The following is a 20,264-nucleotide window of genomic DNA, read 5'->3' as shown; positions in this document are numbered from 1 at the left end:
AAGGCCACAACATGAACTAATGTTAACTTTAAGGCAACAAAAAAAACCCCTCACGATGCGTTTGTGGGACATAAGTAGAGGATGGGGAAAGAGAAAATTCTGAAAGTGTTACGTGAAAAGTTTGCACATTATTAGACTGAATTTTCTATTTTTCATTGACAATTTGGTAACAAAATTATTAGTTCTTCCACTTTTGGATAGAAAGCAAACCCTCAACACACTCAGAAGAAGCCCCTTATTTTCTAGCTGCACCACATTATAAGATTCTAACAGTATACTCCATGTCCTATTAGAACAAATATCAATATTTATTCATATCAGAAGTGTCCTTTTAGTTCTTCACCACCACTCCCAACACTCTCCTACTTCACATCTCAAGACTCAGCTGGTAAAATCTTAATTGGCACCCTGTTCCTTTTTTCTCCATTTCTGCCTGAAACAGCTTACCCAACCTCACAGGCAGGTACTGAAGGAAGCTGAGCGCGAGTTGTTTAACACAAGTAGTTTTGCATATGTACCTACTGCCAAACGTCTTACTTCTGATAACAAAACTATGTAATCCCCAGGGCAAGCTTCATATTTCTCACGAATGTTTAGCAAGAATAAATGTGCTATAATCGTTACCTTTGGATAACAACTGTTGCTTCTTTCAGTCAGCTTAAAAAAAGCCTTCAAAAATTAAGTTTCACTAAAGACAAACGTTTGCCTTACCCACTACTTATATAAAAATGTTCTCATTCTGCTTTTACAAGATCTTCTATGTTCAATTTGTGTTTAAGAGCTACTTAAATAGAACGATCAAAGTTCTGTGCTGAAGGAATACATATTGCTAAGTGACTTACAAAATAAATGTTACACATAAAGGGAATAAAATCAGAGGTTTTGCTTTTTTCCAGCCACCTGAGTGTCAATGTATTACAAAATGACAAAACAGGCTTCTGATAACATTACACCCTTGAGATGTAAGGAAGTGAAAAGAAATGTTTCACTCTGGCTTAAAAAACAATGCATTATGCTAGGTCTCACATATTCTTAAAAATTACCTGAATTAAATTAACATGATCTTGCACAGACTTTCCTAAGCCACATTTAATGTGGCTATTTTGACCAAATTTGTTTGGTTTTTTGTTTGACTACAAAAGCCCCACATATTCTTTCTCCTATTTTTGTAACTATGTGACCCTTCTGTTATTTATGTCTGTTCTGGGAATTGCTGGACCTTTCTGTAAGCTGAATTCTCTGCAGCAGAAGTCTGTCCCGGCACACGAAAGCAGATCAGAAGCGCAGCTGGGAAAGAGAAGGCAGAAGCAGAAGGCAATCAAACCTCCACCTCTTGGTGGCAGCATGAGTTACACCAACTCACTTTGTCCATGGAGCTATAGACCTTTAGGAAAGGGCACAAAGAAAATGTTCCCTATACATTCCAAGTAAGTATTGAGGCTAGTTAGAACGTTAATTGAGTTGTCTTGCTCCCCGAGTCAGTTTTCTGCCTGCTTAGTGAGCTGAACTGACAACCTAAGGGGAGCCAGCTCCAGAAGGATTGGAAAGGCCAAGGCCAGCGCAAGGGGAAAAAGGACAAGAGCATGATGCCAGAAAGCAAAGGAAGACAGGCAAAGCAATTACTTCCTTCAGTGGCAGCAGTATGAACAGCTCGGCTTATCTAGCCTCACCTTCAGAGTGGATCTTTCCTGCATGTGGAAGATGCTAGAACTAATATCATCTTCAATTTAAAAAATAAATATAATCAAGCTGTCTACATTCATATAACACGAAAACCAGGTCTACTAAAGATACTAAAACACTATGGATTTTTTATTTTTTTTTCTCCAGGAAGTCACAAGTTTGGAACAATTTACAGATATCCTAGGCAAGTTTACTCCCCAGATTCCATATTAAGCTTAAGTTTTATTTTCTCTTAGATTTGCATATAAGCTACTTTCGGTTTTCCACTACAAGACACAGAGGCAAAGAGATCTGTCTTAGTGGAAAGGCAGACTCATTTGTTTCTAGAAAAGTCACAAGAAGCTTGCCCCATTTTGCCCTGAATCAGTATTTTCAGTTAATACAGATCTCCAAACCCTGAACTTTACAAAGAAAGCTTCTGGATCATCTTTATAATGATCAGCATGTATGCAATAACTGAAGAGTGACCTATTCATCTATATTCAAAAACTACTTCAGCTGACCTTAAAACATTTTTGAAAGTGACTAACCACATTTTTGAAAGTGACTAACCACTCACTGCTTTGATGCAGTATCCATAGGCTAGAGAAATAAAACGGCTGAAACATATCTATATACCTATCTATGCTTTTCTGCTTCTTAGATTTGCAATCCTGAATATAGAATATTAATTCTACACCCTTGGGTGTTAGAATTTGGAAGAAGCTGCCTTGAACTGTATTTTCAACAGTTACATGGCAGTAGAGACTGAAACACTGGGGACACACTGGCACACATCTGAAAAGAGACAGCACAAAAGTCAAAGAAACATTATTCATACTCCAGCTTACTTTGATGTAATACTTGGTCTAGAGGTCATTTACAAGTAAAGGAGAGGGTTCCCCCTCCATTCTTCCCCCCACTTCACAGCATTCTGTACCGTCTGTTCTGCACACTGTTACTACTTGACCTACTAACACAGGAGCTGGCAAAAAAATAAGAGGGAAAAACTAATTAGAAAACTAGAAAGGGAAGGTAAGATCATTTAACCTTAACTGAAAAGTCAGTTATCCTTCATCCCTCTGTTTGCATATACATAAGACTTACACATTGCAGTCAAGAATGTAGATTCAAGTTTCAAACAGGGAAGACTTTCTGCAGTATCAGTCACCATCAGCAGCAAGAATAAGCTTTTAATACAACCCTTCCAATTATTTACGAAATAGCCTTTCAGCACATCATTATAAATCCAGTATCAACTAAAATTGTCCATTCTCTGTCCAAAGTAATGTATATCAAAAAAGTTACATGCATACCTGTTTTGCAGCAGTGTAGTCACTTTGTTCACACAGCTGACACTTTGGTCTCTCAAAGATTTTCTAATCCTTTCATCCAATTTGGTACAAGAGCGATTATTTCCAAGTGGTACATCACTGCTGTTTCTTGCTCGTTCTCTTTGTCCCCCTGTGCCATTTGTAGCTTTTGGTGTACCCCCACACATTTTTCTTTTGCTACAAATCCTTTTCCAAAGCTCCCTGAAAGAAACTAAACACCCGCTGAAGAGATACAGCTTCAAGCGGATTTCTTTACTATAGATCAACCATTAACAATCCTAATTTACCATCAGCTTTCTTCCCTATACAGGAGCACAGTCTGCTGAATGTCCTCTTAGGGAAAAAAAAAAGCAAAGAGATCTTCATGTATTCTATAAGCCATTAATGCAGAAAGACGGCTGTAGCCAACATACTGCTGCAGTTACTCCAGACAGAGGAGCAGACATGACTGTCAAGTTTCAGAAGCCATGGCATTCGCTCTTGCTGCTGTTACAGAGTTTTTCCTACCGAGCTTGGTGCAAAGCTGTAGCAGATACAACAGCTAATATTGACTTTAACTATGTTTGTTTCCTGGTATGTGATTTAGGTAGCTGGCAATTATGTAGTCACAAGACTGAACCATATGGCCTCTTAAAAAAAATAAAAGCATAGTTGCTTTTGCAGTGACTCGCCCTTAGTTGCAAGGTTGTTCTAACGCTGGCTACAACACCCTGTTAATGGCTCTCATGTGAGCAAGTGTCATCTGACAAGCCCTAGCAACCCCATATAGCTCAGGAGCAAATAAGAATCTGTCAGCATTGCCATATGGTTATCAGTTCAAAAACGTGACCAACACCAAGAAACACGCTAGATATTGTGCACTGTAATGCTTTTACTTTTAAGGACAAATAGTATTTACACTTGGCCAAGAATCTGGAACTACTGTTTTGAAAAGTTTTTTTTTTAAAAAAAGTAGAAGGGAAAACAATCAAAAAAGTTTGTCTCAGACATCAGGTTGGTTGATGACAATTTAGTCATGTGCCTATTAAAACAATGTAACGGCAGTACTGATGACAAATATCTGATAAAAAACTTCTGACCAAGAAAAATTAAGTTTTTAAACAGAATGAAGGAATCTGATATTTTGTTCAAGCTCAGGTGATGCCACTACAGAACAAAGCTCCTTCATCTTTGTTTAAAAAAAAGTTATGTCTGCTCATAATTCACGTCTCACAGCTTCCCCCCAACAGTAAAATTTTAGACATTTTATAAAATGACGGCCATAGTGCTATTTCCCTTCCAGATTAAAAAAGGAAAATAACTTTGCTAATGGTCACCCAGAAACACAGCAGTAGAGTTACAAAACACAGTAAGATTTCAAAACCTAGTGCTACGTGCTACCTGCTAAATAGTACAGCACCCTTCTTAAAAGAATTTTGTAATCTCAGTAAACCCCAACCCCTAAGCACTGGACAAAAGTCAAGCAGAAAACTGGAGCAAGGTTAGGCTGAACAGCTTGCTCAGCTGCAGAAGGAAGCCTAAGCAACAATAATACTTTAAAACAAAAAGCTCAGTTTCAATTCCCAGAGCAGTGACAAATACTAGATCACAATCACTCCTTCTCCCAGGTGAGGGAAACAAGTGAAAAGCTTTGGCCTGTTCTCAAGTGATTCAAAGGATTTGGGAGAGGGCAACTCCCAGCCCTCACCTCATCCAGAACTACAGTAAACCATCGGTGTTCCCAGCCACCTTTGAAGTGCGAATGAAACAAGCAACTGATTGCCAGCTTCCTCCACTTTGCCTGAGATCAGCAGTTGATTGCCTTCACTTCTGTCCTATCTTTTCCACCAACAAAACCCCAAATCCTGAAACATTCAGTTAAACGACCGCAATATCAGATTCACATCAGACGCCAGATATGGGCACTCCTGTAAGCTCACTCAATAGATGTGCTTCACAACACTGCCACATCTTTAGAAAGAACACTGTAATTCCCAAAATACCTGGGGAATTGCCACCAAAACTCCATGGAACAGTTTCTGAACAACAACAAAGCAGCAAACCCTCACATGGAAAACACCCTGAGGCCAAGGAGCAGATAATAAGAGAAAATGGAAGAAACGTGTCCTGCTCTCCAGATACAATCCTGTGGGAAGCAGAGTTTCATCACTTTTTCTAGGCTATCCGCAGCATGTCACCTGCTCCATTTGTAGGTAATTTCCTGTCCATCATCTCCACTGGGAGACAGCTGCCTAAATGAATTCAATTCAAGGTAATATTTCAGCAAGAAAATTTGGGGTGGGGGTAAGAGGAACTATTTATGATGGAATGATCTAATGAAGAATAATTTTCTGCCTAAGTTACAGCTGTCCACTAAAACTTAAGCACTGTTTACAAACCTAGCAGAATATTTGCAGAACCCCCTGTGAAGTTTTATTTTCCAAACTGCTTTTAGAAGCAGGCTAGAGAAGCATAGGAAAACAGAGTTTGAACTACAGCTGCTGTTTCAGCGAGCATGTTTTTGCAAAATATACACTTAGTGAGATTGATACGCAGAAAAACACCCAGACCCAGACATTCAGGATGAGTTTAAAGGTGAAGTGGAATCTATTTTGGATTACTTAATGATGCATTTCCCTCTTTAAGTCTGTTGAATAGCTTATGTAAAGGTAGGTTCCCTTCCTCTCACAATTTGAAGTATTTACTCCGCATTGCTGCTCCTCTTTTTAAAACCCTGGGTATGGAAGAGTTGTGCTGATGCCACACTACATTCTTTTTCCAATGATTTAAAGTAGTCCTAATATGGTAAAGCACTATTAACCTCAGATGAACCACCTTGTTCCAGCATGATACATAGTTACTAGTTTCACACAAGTTAGGCAGGATACATTGCAGATTAGTCATGCAACAAGTGAAGGAACATGTTATTTGCAGCGCTTCTCCCTCTCCATTTAGGTTTTCCTGTAGAAAGAGTTCTGGTGGAGAAAAATAAAGTTCTCTCTACCAGGTCACTGGACAGAAAAGTTACTTTTTTTAAAAAAAAAAGATAAGTCTATGTGTTACTGCATGAAAAGCAAAACATTGGATGTATCTGTTCACTGAAAATTTAGAATTCCCAAACTACCTGCTTGGGGAAGGAGAATATATTGGATTTTTGCAAGGTTGGAAGCATTTTCCATCACCTTTGTTGCTAGAAAGCAATGCCACACACGCATGCACAAAAAAGGACCACAAAACCCACACACACCTGACAGAGGCTACCAAACAGATGTATACAAGTTAAAGTCACCATAAACTGCACACATCAGCTTTCCACTAACAAGAACAGCCTACTAAACCCGTGTTTCATAATTCAGCCAACTTTCGTAAGTTTGGATTCACTGGTGGTTGGTTTATCTACAAGGCAGAACTTTGGAAGCTAGGCTTCAGACAGTGGCTCAGCAATAATGTAAAAACAGAGAAAACTTAAAAATAATAACAATAAAAAAAATCCCTAACCAAACAAAAAACCCAACAAGAACAAGGTGTTTGGAGTAGGACCATAACCAGCAGAGCCACGGCTCTCAGTTGTGAACCCCAGAAATGGAATCCCTCATTAGCAAAGAGCAGAGCCCAAGATTTGTACTTGCACCAAAAAAAGTGCGTTTATTTAATTGCGTTTTACCATTAAATGTGTTTATTTCTGATAAACTAGGACCTCAGACAAAGGCAGATAAAGTATGTGAAAAGGTTAGCACCCTCGATCTGTCACCTAGTCCTTTCCTCAGTACACAGCACGCTGCTTAATCAACTTTCTCCTTTGCACCCTGCTGTCCTCCAGCCCCCCAGCTCCCACCAGCTGAGAGCTCCGCTCATTTCGATTAAGCCAAACACTCCGCAGGATTTGTCTCGCGGTAATTGCCTTTTCTCATTTCAGAGAGCTGAAAGTTTACTTGTTAATTTCACGTTCGTTAGGGGTCGGGCGGTTTGGCTTTTTTCTTCCCCGTGTATCATTTCAAACGCAGCTCCCGTGAGCAGCCCCCAGCCCTCCCGGGAGCGGCGCGGGGGCCCGCCCCGCCCCGCCCACCCCCCCGCCCCCGGCCCCGCCCACCCCCCGCCCCCGGCCCCGCCCTCCCCCCCCGCCGCCCCCCGCGAAGGCATCATTCCCGTGTCACCGGTTCCAGCGGCGCCATGTGACTGGGCCGGCGGCCAGGGACGCGGCTCCCGAGCACGGGCGCTGCCAAGGCACGTCCGAGCGGGCCTCTGCCAGAGCGCGGGGTGCACAGCGCCCTCCCCACCCCCACAGCCGCACTGCGCGCCTGCCGGAGGCCCCTGCGCAGCAGCGCAAGGCAGGGGCTGGTATTTCTAGCGTCGCACGGAGGCCCGACGTACCGCAGCCCTTAGTATCTCCTACACAGCCCAGCAGCCCTTAGTATCTCCTACGCAGCCCAGCAGGGCAGCACGGGCACCGCCACCACACCCCCGGGCACGGGCTTGGTTGCCTGTTCTTTCCTGTCCTTTCCCCCCCTTCTGTAAAGACCTTTTTAAAAAATATTTATTTAATAGGAAAGTCTGCACGCAGCTTTCAAGACGCTGTTCAAAAGGAGTAGTTTTAGAATATGAAAACAGAGAAACCCGACTGAGAAACAATATTATTTTAGACATAAGTAAATATACAGTAATGCCAACTGATAAGAAATACAAACAATGACACACACGTGTTGTTCCCCCCCCCCCCCCCCCGATTTTTTTCTGGTTAGCTGAAAACACACATAAACACCTTCACTCAAAGGAACAAAACCCACCGGCATATCAACAGAAATGATTTCTCTATAGATTTCCTGCACTCCTGCTATGAAAAGGCTCTGTTACCAGAGGGTTTGTGAACCTCAGGGGACACAGCTCACCGCCGAGGGTGCTCCCTCCAAAGCGTTACACCCCCCTCCTCACCCTGCTCCGAACACACGCTCCCAGGCCAGGCTGGAGGTACACACTACCCAGGGACCCCCGCCCGTCCCAGGGACACTGCTTTACAAGGCGTCAGGTCCAACCAACCCAAAAGTATAAATTCAGCAGTACGACTTCACAAAAAAAAAATATTTAAAAAAATTAAAAAATTAAAAGTTACCTGGTTCTAGGTGCATCCTCCCAAATTCATAATATATGAAAACAAAGACATCAGATGTAGCACTCTAGCAGTGCTGAGAGCTAAAGCAGCCCCCCCTCCCCCCCCCTTTTTTTTTTAATCAACTAACATACTATTGGTGAGCCCTCTATAAATGGTTATGTTAAACTGCTGTAAAAGCAAGACTGGTTTGGATTATTTTAAAATGGACATTGTCAGGAAGTGAATGAAGAAAAACTATGTCAAATATTTATGACAATTTACTGATTTACTCCACAAGAAATAGGAAAGAACACATACACGAGAAGCCATGCCTGATCCCTCAGAAGTTGCTATAGCATGAACAGCAGTCCATTGCCTCTGTCTAGATGAATGCCAGGAAATCCTGATTTAGATTGAATGAAGTGATAACACAGACGGATATAACGTCAGCTCCGGCATTTTTCACTAGTTATAGCCAAAAATATGTTTTGCTCCTCTTGTTGTTGTTATGATAATTTGTCTATTCCATCCAAAACACTTTCCTTAACCCTATCTTGTAGGCAGCATGGAAGGTAGCTTTTTAGTAACTAGCACTGAATCTTGAAGGCTTACATACATTTCTTTTCAAGTTTCACTGGAAAGGGAAGGAGGAGCCACATCTTCGGACCCTGTACAGAAGATCACATAATTAAATCACTCATACCATGATACCTTCTCAATGAGAAAGACTACACACTAAACCAACCAAACAAACCACAGTCCTGCAGCTGACTGGCGTGAGCAAACCCAGCCTTGTTGCAAGACACTATGCAAGAGTTACGTTCTGTTTACCACCAGTTGCGTAGGACTTTGAATGTATAAATAGTCATTAAGTTATGAAATAGCCTCCTCGAAGCAGGTCAACCGCTCCGACTACTCACATAGGATCACATAAACATTTTCTCAAAAATACTGGTATTATATTAGACTTAAAAGTTTATAGAGCCAGGTTTAATACACAGACACAGCTGACCACACGCAGTAATGTGCTAAGATTTGGCTGCCAAGTAGCAATGCATCAGTCATGAAATATCTGCACAAAAAGATAAACATCACAGGAAAGAGCCAGTTGCAACCCTGTCATGCAATAGGAAAATGCTTCACACAGTGAAGATTCAGTGATGGAAACAAACCAAAATTTCAGTCAGCAAGCTGATGTAGCAATTACCTGTTAGGACAAATTAGAAACCTTCCTCCTCATGAGAAGGTAAGAACTGGTCAAGCTCCTTCAGTGTTCCCCAGTAAAACACTGAGTAAGAAAGTCCTTTATAACAAACCTGACTTTCTCCAGAGATGAAGCCTACCAGAGCAGACTCACCAGGAGCCTTCTTAACAGTTACTGTTTCAGGACAGCTTCACTGAAAAACAAACAAAACTCTCACTTTCTTTTCTAGTCAAAACAGGGCCCAAGGATACAACTCTAATGAAGTCTACACCCTAGCCAACTTCTAGCGCTTCTGCAATGCAAACAAGAAAGCCACTGCTTCAATCAGATTTCTAGTTTACATGCCAACACCACATTTCAATACAAATATACCATTACAGTTTCTCAGAGGTTCAATTTATCTTTGACATTCCACCCAGGTGTTTTTTTTTGTTTAAAAAGAAAAATCAGGCAGATGCAGTATCAGTGTGTACACAGGTTCATTGAGTTGACTGATTGTTTTGAAAAAAAAAAAACATGTCCACTACAAAATACAGGTTCTGTTCACATATTCTTCTCCATTGCATAACTATTCCTGGACCCAGTATCCAATCCAGCTATACACAGGCATTTAACAGTTACCAAGTGCCACCATAAAGTGACAAACAGAAAAAAATAGTTTTCAAATACATATTATTTTCCTAGTTCCATTCAAAAGCCTTCCCAAACATATTCCTGTAAGACAACATGAACTTCTGAATGCAAGAAGTTTAGTACCTGAATCATTTCTGAATCAAACTGTACTCTGATCTAGTCCACAGGTCATGAACGCTGTATACCCTTGAGCCTCCCAAATACTGAAGTCATCAGGTGTTACCCACTCTAAAACTTGGAATCAGAAGTGAAATCGTTTTAGTGCTTAGCAAGCATGCAGTATACCCACTGCCAGATGTCATAAATACCTTTATAATCAGAGAGAGTTAATATTTCCAACTCTTTAACTTGATGTGATTTAGAAATGTCTTTTTAACAGTTGGTAAGGCAGAGGTCAGCACTCCTGAAGCTGTTTTAACTGGCCACCATGTGAGAGCAACCTTTCTGCAGGCTAAAAGCCAAGACCAAGCAAGAGTTCAGATGTATGTCACTACAGTTGTCTGCCAAGTGGACTGAAGTGGTTACCAGTTCCCAGCTCTCTATTCTAGCCTCCTTGACACCGCTGAGGACTAGAACCTATGAGCCCTTCATAACTGTTTCATCACGAAGCCTCACACCTCAATACAAACTGCTGCAAGAGATGGTTCTGTCAGCGACCTCTTACACAGAGGTGACCAAGGAGAGCTCCAATACTCGCTATTCTGTCAGTGCTACCATGGAAGTGACAATGCCCAGCCAATAATCAATTTCAGCACAGCACAGGAACGCAATAGCACCTTGTACCGCTGCAGCCACTTGACAAGACAGAGCCTTAGCACAGACCCTGACCACCCCCACCGCTGTGCAGCTGGGCAAAGCAGCTCCTGCACCTAACTCGCTTCTTCCCTGCACCTGCACCAGAGGTCACCAGCCTTCCTTTCCAGCAGCTTCACAGGTCTCTGCCTAGCTTGTTTAACCCAGCCACCTTAAAGAAGCCAGGACTTCATAAACAAAAGGCCCAAGACCTTTCCTATAGTACCATTTGTCTTAAAAAGTAGAAGGTCATTTTGTGGGAATATGAAAGAAAGGTGAAAGGCAAACAAAGGTGACAGATACAAGCTCGCAACCAATGGGCAATAGTTGGATGAGCTCATGCACCCACACAGAATAACAGAAGACAAAAATTTTGTCTGAACATAAGCTAATTCCTTTGAGTTGCAGACTTTTTAAAGAAAAATCCATAGTTGTCTTTTCCAGACCACAGAGGGCTTTTTACAGAATTTAACATAACGTTGTAATGTTAGTGATCCACACCCAGTGGAAGTAACAATTTAAGAATAACCTGCTTAGAACTATGTATTCTACAGTTCGTAGATCTTCCTCTCTGGGGTGTCCTTCAAAAACATCACCTAATGTACTCTGCTCAGGTTTTCTGTACCCCTGAAGCTGTGCATTCACACACCCAGCCCCAAAAGTTGAGCAATTTCAGGTGCTGGATAATATCCAGATTCAGAATTCAGTGCAAAGTGTTCTGGATTTCTGTGCAGAATCTGAGTTCGTTCAACCCAGTTTTCTTTCATAAAAGTCTGTAAAGTTAACAACAATAAACCCTAAGCTATTGTTTAAGAAACTTCCTGACTTCATTATAAAATATGAAGTACTAAAGCATTCAGATTTCCAATGTGAAAGTGCTAATACCAAATTCAGCCTGTTAGCTCCTCTATTAGAAAAGTAAATAAATAGTCAGATTGTTTACTTAACACAGCTGATTTCATTAGCATGTGTGAAACTCCACTGAGCACCTTGGGGGAGAAGAGAAAAGCCGGAGTGTGTTGCATTGAGGTGAGAACACGCTGCAGAGAAAGCTCCATACTGACTCAGTAATTACATCACACACACCTCAAGTTTCACTTCAGCACAGTACATGGAAGGAAAAGCATGAGTCAGTTTTAACAGCAGCAGGTGTGATGTAAAGCCCTCATGCCCATTTATCACTACAATTCTAAGAATCTCCCCAGTTCCCAGGAAGCGTGCTGACTGACAAAACACTGGCTGTTGGTCATGTGAAAGCACCCACACTTGCCCTAACTGTAGCGGGGAGGGCACAGGCACCATTCCTGAAACTCCTGAACTAGTCCTCCCGGCGGCTCGGAGCAACGCTTTGTCTTGCAGTCTGCACAGGAGCTCATCTTGTGACCTCTAGCATATGAAAACACGACATCGCTACGGTATTCCAGCAACAAACACCTACAAATAAAGAAAACAGAGAGGCAAGGAAAGCAGCAAGCACCGTTGGGGTGAGAAGAAAGCAGAACAGAAAGGAACCAAGCCTGAAGGTTACGTGGAGGCAGAGCACACACGGAGGGGCTGATGCATGACGGGCAGCGGTGAACACCCATGAGGGTGCCTGTTAGCCAGACCGGTACCGATGTGACACTACCATGGGAAGTGCCAGCTGAGGTGCAGACAGACACGTTGGCTGTCTTCACGCAAAAGCAGCACCCAAATCAAAGTCCTCCTTTTCTTGCTTATTCTCTCTAGCAAGCTTGTTAGCCACCATCATACAGAATTGCACTCCTCATCTTTTGCCTAACAAATGTACCCATGGAAACCTTCACATAGCAAACACTGATAATTAGGATAGCATAAGAACATCCTTCTTACAACACTTTGAGTGGCATGCAAGATGTCTGTGTGCTTTTCATCAGGGGTGTACTTAGTAGAAACAACGGTTGACAAGTATAAAACACAACACATGGCTCTAAGACTGAGTCATCTTTTCAGAAGCCATCCCTGAACATCACTACGGTGCAAAGTAGGTTACAGATGAAAGCGTATGACTGTTAGTGTCAGGAGTACCTAAAGGAACAGGTATTTCACCAAGGTTTGCAGCACACGTAGTCAGTATTAATCCAAAGAATTCTCTTTGCAAAGAGGTCCTCAGCAGCTTGAATATTACTGAAATGCCAAAACAAGAAATATATTGCTTTCATAAAGACAACTGCTACATTTTTGCAGCTCCTCTGACCCCAGCTACTTTGTCACATCTGTTCTTCCTGGGCTTTCAGTCTGCTGTTACTCGCCGTTCAGATCAAAGCTACGGCTAAAGGCCACTACCATGCACAGAACACCTGCATCCCACAATGTCAAAGTGGGATGACATGATGACTAATGATAACATTTCTGTCAAACCTCTTCCATGCTCCTTTCCTCTCAAATTTTAACAAAGATATTCTGCTACTTCAACAAAGTTTACATGAAGCTGGCCTCTACAGGCAATAAAGCTCTGCATCAGCTTTTAAAAAGTTTCTCGATTAATTCAGTTTTTATGAATGAATGCCCACATTTTTCAGCCCCAAGCAGCTCTATCTTCTCACTCACATCAATCCATTTACACCAACAGAGAAGTGTTCCCCTACAGCATTAGCATCATTGCTTTACATTGTAGTATTCTGCTTTAAGTTGGGCTACCAACAAGGGAAGGTAGCTCCAAGGCTTTCTGTGGCTACCCTTCCCCTAATCACTTTCTACTGAGCGTAGTCAGTGGCAGAGTACTCACCTACCCAGTTTCAGACACGTTAACAGCAGAACTACCCTAAGAGTAAGGAATCAAGCGCCTACTACCCAACTGTGCATCAATATAAGAGTCAGGTATGTAGGAAATACACTACTAGCTGTTATGCCACATGGGTAAGTTACTTGTAGATCAGAAATAAGATAACCCACTGGCAAACCCAGTTTGATCAGTCAGGCAAGAATGAATCTTTGCATGAAATTAAGTAACAGCAATACCCCCATCCCTCTTAGAACTTCAGTAGCTTATGCATTTCCACACAGTTTTTAGCCATGCGTGGCAAAAAAAAAAAAAAAAAAAAAAAAAGGGTGTCTTCTTGAAACTTTAATAGAGAATGAGAGTTACTGTCAGAGCAAAGCTAGAGGAAACCAAGAGGTCTTTGCAGTGACAGAAGTGTGCAGGGGAGGGGAAATCCAGACAGCTTAGGAGAATGGCCTTGGTTCCTGCAAAGCTCAAAAGCTGGAGGGCTTGAGGTTTGTTTGTTTTCCTTCAAATCAGCCCCAGGCTGGAAGTGTGGTTTCCAAGTCAAAAGACTGTATTTTCAATCACTTCCTCTCCAATCTGTTTTCTTGAGTGAGACTGTAAATCTCTTTCAGCAGAACCTGCTCTTTACCTTTCATCACTGAGGAAAGGCTAATGCCAGAGCAGAGGAATAATACTGCACCTTAAGGCTCACCTTCAGCTGTTGGTGAAGAGGTAAGCCGCTTCGGCTTGCTGGTTAACCTTCCCTGCCCCCGTGCTGAAATCTGGGCCTGGGCTGCATCACCCTTCCTACAGCATATGAAATGGTGATTTTCTTTCAAACGCTTTTTGAAGGGTTAAGAGCCAGATGTTTAATGATATTTCCATGTATGAAGACGTACATGGGTGCTCAGTAGCATTATTGCTGTGTGGATGTCTACAAAGCTGCAGGAAGCGCAAGAGAAACCAGATTAGGCTACAAGAATTTACTGAGGAGTTTTTAATTTTAACAAAGATAGAACAAACTGACATGCAAGCAGACTCAAAGCTCACTCCCGCTTTCTTTCCTTTTTCAGAAGGTGGAACATTGCCAGGCTGGTAATAAATGCTGTGAAATAATGCTTAGCAAGTAGGATCTCACCGAGCATTTCAGCACTATGACCAAAGGAATTACTAGTATCAGCTGCCAAACAAATGATCTCATATACCAAAGCTAACAAACTGTTACCAGATAGATATCCTGCAGCTACAACATGACATCCGCTCCATTACAGACCAGAAGGAGCAGCTGATACTTAAAGCTGAAGAAACAGCCCATTTGGAAGTTTCAGACACAGCTGAAATAACACCACCTTTTTTTTTTTTTTATAGAATCCACATAAAATGAAATTATTCAGTTTCACAACATTCCTTTGCTAAACATACCAATATCAAAGAAATCTCATCAGAGGTCGCAATGGAGAAATTACACATTCAGTAACAAAAGCAGTGTCTTCCAAAAAGTCTAAGGCATTGATTTTTGTTCTTATTATATGCCTGGATACCGGTACTTCATTACAAACCAAACAAACAAACAAAAAAACCCCACCTATCAAAGACTGAAATTAGTGTGAAACCTTAGCCTTCAGTTTAAGAATAATGTCAGTCTTTCATGTGGAAAAGTACAAAAAAGCACTGATGTGAAATCTCACTCTAGAATCAGGATAACACAGTGGAACTGCTGTAAATTTAAGTACACTCAAACTATTTGCAACCCATATCTGTTTCCTTAAAGCCATCCCCCAATACCTTACTCAAATATATGCTTAGCACTTGAGACATTCTAGCCTTGAGATACTATGTCCTGATAAAATACTCTGCTTAATCCCTGAAATTTAAAATTCATGGGGAGTAGGATGCTCTGGTTTTGCAGTTAATAGCTACCATTCTGCTGAGCATGTGACCCTGGTAGCACTCCAAACCCCTGAACTACTCTAAATCAGTCTTGTAAGGGAAGTAACATTTGATAAGGAAACAAGAAATACCAGGGAAATTTAACCACACAAATACACATTTCTCACACACAAAGTAATAAAGATTTCCTCAGAGAGTTAGAGGCTAAAAAGAAATGTATTGAACTACAGTCACTCAAATGTCTCAGTTGAAAGGTGATTTGAGGGGGGTGTAGACACATGTATTTTTCAATATGCATTATACACATATATACACAACCATATATAGATATTTTTATTTAAGGGAAGCAAAAAAGCAGTAGTAACAGAAACCAGAAGCTGAAGATTGTGTACATAACTGCTTAGAACAAATAGAGTGTCATGTCACTAATACCCATCTGTTCTCCAGCTGGTTTATAATTCCTCTTTAAAAAAAAAAAAACACACACACAACAAAGAATGAAGACATTCTACAATTTGAGCTACCACCCTTCTACAACTTCATGCTTCCATTACTTTGAAGGGAAGCACAGGCCAGCAGAAAGCCCTACTATGCTAATAGCTCTACATTAAAATCTACACCTCGTGTTTATTTTCTCCTTACCCAGCAAGTAAGAGTTGTGTTTACATGAACAAGTACTTCTGCCCAACAGAACTAGAACCACAGAGTGAATTAATTGGTGCTAAGGACCTGACACCCACACAATGTATGTTCTGGGGTTTCACTTTTGACCAGCTGCAGCCTGGTCCCAGGGACTGAACGCCCATTAGTGATTGGAGCACACTTGAATTCATTCATTCCAACAGAAATCCAGTTTATGCACAGAAGCCACTTGGCTACGTGAGCCAAAGTGCAGCAAGTGGAGACAATTGAGAGGGTTTCTTTAGAAGAGCACTCCTGATCCAAATTAAGATGTTAATGCTTGTGCACTCAAGAAACCATTTCCTGTGGCTCCACATTCAGCTACAGGCACCAGGTCTCTGTCTCTCCAAGGCTGTGCCAGCTCGTTCTGGTAAGCAGCATGGCCCTTGTAGCTTGCTGTTTTCTTCAGAGCCAGAGAGAAAGCAGCACTGACATTTGCTCAAGATTTAGCTCCCATTTAAGGAAATGGGGCAACAGAAAAAGCACACGCAGAGCTTATTACAGGCAAAACTCAAGCCTGGTTGATGGCTCTCTGCAACAGAGCTTCTGGTGTTCTTAGAAAGGCTAGAAAATGCAAAATTTCCTAACAAAGCTTCTGAAGAGATCTTTGGTGATTCTGCTGTTGTTCTGGGTAAGGAGGGTGCGTGAACACACTTAGGCTTTCAAGACTTTCATAACAATTCAAAGTCCAAGGATACAGATTGTTACTGGTCTTACAGGGCCACTTAAGAGAGCCATACACAGCAAGACCTACTGAATGTAGAGGGACCTCACTAACTGGAACATGAAGAAAGAATACAACTAAAATCCTTAAAAATATAGACTTGCTGTTAGAACAGAAAATGATCCTGCCTCTTTGCCTCTAATAGTGACCAGCAGCATATGCTTAATAAAGAAGCTACCTAAGGATTAAGTCTTCCATTTTACATAGATTCAATCACACCTCTCCAATCAAACTGAGATTACCATTCAACAGAAAGTCCGTTAAGGACACTGTAGTAGAGCTTCTAAGACCCAGTAAGTACGCTCCTGAAGGTCATCAACAGATCACTATAAGAAAAAGCATTGCAGCACATTTAGAAGTCATAAGGAAGCTTAATGCAATATTAACAGGTGAGAAAACAACTCACATGAAAATTGCTTCAAATAACTATCAACCTTAAGTTTGCAAAAAAACTAATCAGATAGCAAGGCAATGGAGGAAAACGGGATGAAAAGAGCGATGGGTACTTCCAATATTATTTTAGGTGTGTTTTCCTTTGAAGTGTCACATCACTTAAATATTATTCAAACTGAAAACTGAGCATAGAACATCTTACGTAAGGAACAGAAAGAAGAAAATACAATCCCTAACCTCACAAAATACCTCAGTTAGAGCAATCTTACTGATTTTAATGGTGGACACACTGTGCAAGGAACCTGCCTTCATGCAGATCCTCGACAAAGCCAATAGCCTTAAATCTAGAGCACTGGTCTCCGACAGAGTACTTGGTAAGACTTTAAGTACAAGGCAAAATTAACAGTTAGTCTGGAACAGTCACTCAGTTTAAATGTGGAAAATATGTTTGCTTTCTTTCAAATTAAAGGAGAGATTTAATTCATAAGGTGAATAAGTGCTACGCTACATAAAGTAAGTATAGCATATAGACTTTACAGCTTCTGGAAATTCACCAGCCCTGTTCTCTGCTGTGAACACAGCACCAGTCCTGCGCCCTACCACTTTCAAAGGAATCACCTTATAACCCAGATACCCTAATGCCATTTTGACGTTACTCCATTTTTCACCACGATCTTGCAGCTTTGGCCACAGCCCACAGAGGCCATCTCTGAAATCTTAATGGCTCCATGACTGTGATCTTTCATACATGGTGCTATGGCACGTTGCAGATCAAGATATTTGTCCACCCCTCTCCCTTACCGTTCTTAATAGTTTCAGCAGCGAAGGCCAGATTCCAATTCAATCCTGTACACTACCCGGTCACAAGACTAGTCAACTCATGCTGAACAGGAAAATAAAAAAAAAAAAAAGACACAGAGCTTGCGGGACACGCATGTGATGGTCACTGCGCTCACCAGGACCCGTTCGGTCTTGTGAGCGGAACAGCTGCTGGACGTGACAAAGCTCCAAACCACCGGCCCGAGGAATCACAATCCAGCCGTAATTCAGCGCTACCTGCAGATTCCGTGCTCGGGCCCCGAGGCAGCAGCACGGCCACCAGCTCCCACCGCCAGGGCCCCGCGCGGCGCGGGCAGGGAGGGCTGGGACCGGCGCGGGGACCGGCCGCGCACGTGCCCGGGGCACGGCCCCCCCGCCCGGTTCCCCCGGGCCGAGGCCACCCGGGCGCGGACGCCCCGCACGGACGCGAGGGCAGCGCAGGCCGGCGCCCCCCGCCGGTGCTGCCGAGGCCGGGCGGCGAGCGCCCCGCGGCTCCCGGGCCTGCCGCCTCCCGCCGGGATGTAAAATGGCTGAGAGCTCCGAGAGGCGGGAGAGGAGCCGCCCGGCGCGACGGTGCCTCCCGCCGCCCCCCTCCCCCGCCCGGCGGCGCCCCGGCCCCACCGGCCGCCGCTCCCGGCCCCTGCGGAAACTTCGCAGAGGGGGAGCCCCAAGGGGGGGCTGCGGCGCACCTGCGGCCGCGATGCCCTCGCCCCCGGCCAGCCTCCCCGCCGCCCCCTCAGCCGGGGCGGCCCGCGGGGCCCACGCTGAGGCGGCTCGGGCGAGCCCGGACCCGCCCTGCCCCCGCCGCTCACCTGAAGGCGGGACCCTCCCCCGGAGCCCGGCCGTGGGGGGCCGCCGCGCTGCCGCCCCTTTTGTTGAAGAGCTTCTGGAGCAGGGTGGGGGCCATGCTGCCGCCCTGCCGCCGCCCCGCCCGCCGGCGGCCCCACCGCGCCTCTCGCAGCGGCTCAGCGGGCGGCGAGCGGCGGCAGCTGCGGCAGCATCCCCGCCGCGGAGCCGCCCAACATCGCGCGGAGGCGAAACGAGGGGAGGGGAGCGCCGGCCCGCTCAGCCGCACCGCTGCCGGCGGCCGCCCGTCACCTGACCGAGGGGCCGAGCGAGCCCGCCCGCCCGGCGGCGCTGACAGCCGCCTGCCCGCCGGACGGGGCACGGCACGGCACGGCACGGCACGGCACGGCGCGACGGGGACGGGGACGCGCCGCGCCCCCCGCGCGTTCCCCATTGGCTGCGCGGCGCCCCCTGCCCCGCCCCCAGCACGTGGTAAGGCGCCGGAGGCAGGGCTTAAAGGGGCAGGCGTCCGGCCCGCGAGGGGTGGGGGCGACGGCGACGCGTGCGTGCGTGCCCCCGCGTGTGTCCCTAGCAGCCCAGCGGGCCTGTGGGGGCAGGCAGGCAGGCAGGCAGGCAGGCAGGCAGGGACACGCATGTGCGGGGGCATGGGCACGGGCACATACCCTGTGCGTATTTTGTATAACCATAGAAATAAGCATGGGCACATACGTACATGTATGTGTAACGTGTGTTACAAAGCGTTGCTGGGCAGGTACCTGTGTGCATACAGCACCTCTTCGCACAGGCATCCCCGGTATGTGCACGCATGTAAATCACGTATTTGTGATGCACAGCACCGGCTTTGCACGTGGAAGTGAGCGCGAGCAACGCACAAATCTCAGCCCATCAACCCGGGAAAGTTTTAATCCAATTTTTTTCCCTGGTCCTGACCCTGTAAGGGAGCACCCTGGTACAAGACAGCAGAAGTACCGCGATTCCCTCCCAGAACCCGAGCTTGTTTGTGTGGAAGGCAGCTCTGCTGGGACAGTGCCTGCTTTCCCTTATTTCTCTTTAATTGATCTACGTCATTCACAAAATAATAAGATACTGCTACGGTATTGGGGGGCCACTCGGAGCTTTATGTTTGTTAACTCTGTGGGAAAGGCTTGTTTGTGTGGGTTTGCCCAGCAGCAGGATGACACCACCACGCACCCACCGAGGGAACGTAACTTCAAATGCTCCTTTTCAAACAGTTAGGCAGCTGCTCAGGGTGGCGAGGGGGAGAAAAGGGGAATCGTGATAGCTTCTTGCTCTTTTCAGGGAACTTGGAGACACAGCATGGAGAATGGCGATCGTGACGATAGTTGTAGCTGGAGAAGCTGATTTGTCTTTAAAATAAAAATCAAGAGATGACCATCTACTGGCCTGATAACGTGATCAGCTGCTCCCTCTGTAAGCCAGTTGTCCGACCCTGTCTGGAGGTCCGTTCTGGGAAGGGATCACCATTTTGAAGGCTCTCAACCACCTCATTGGTGAGACTGAACACCTGGCGTAAA

At 44.3% G+C, this 20,264-nt stretch overlaps 1 protein-coding gene across 4 annotated transcripts in view; it reads right to left on the bottom strand.

Moving 5' to 3' along the window:
* FNIP2 (folliculin interacting protein 2) overlaps window positions 1-19,084 on the bottom strand; it is a 52,353-nt gene extending 33,269 nt beyond the window's left edge. For 2 of the 4 annotated variants that reach the window (XM_055699031.1, XM_055699104.1), the window contains exon 1: window positions 18,735-19,084. In XM_055699031.1, the coding sequence (XP_055555006.1) occupies window positions 18,735-18,829 (95 nt within the window). In that variant the 5' untranslated portion in view covers window positions 18,830-19,084. Of the gene's footprint in view, window positions 1-2,978; window positions 3,703-18,734 lie in introns of those variants that run through there. The other 2 variants (XM_014279533.3, XM_027804523.2) reach the window with 1 other exon arrangement.
* Between the last annotated feature and the right edge of the window lie 1,180 nt (window positions 19,085-20,264).

The sequence above is a fragment of the Falco cherrug genome, chromosome 1 (assembly GCF_023634085.1).
Source record: "Falco cherrug isolate bFalChe1 chromosome 1, bFalChe1.pri, whole genome shotgun sequence".
NCBI lineage: Eukaryota > Metazoa > Chordata > Aves > Falconiformes > Falconidae > Falco > Falco cherrug.
Note: the sequence above shows the minus strand (reverse complement) of the source record. Positions and strands in the feature narration are given on the sequence as shown.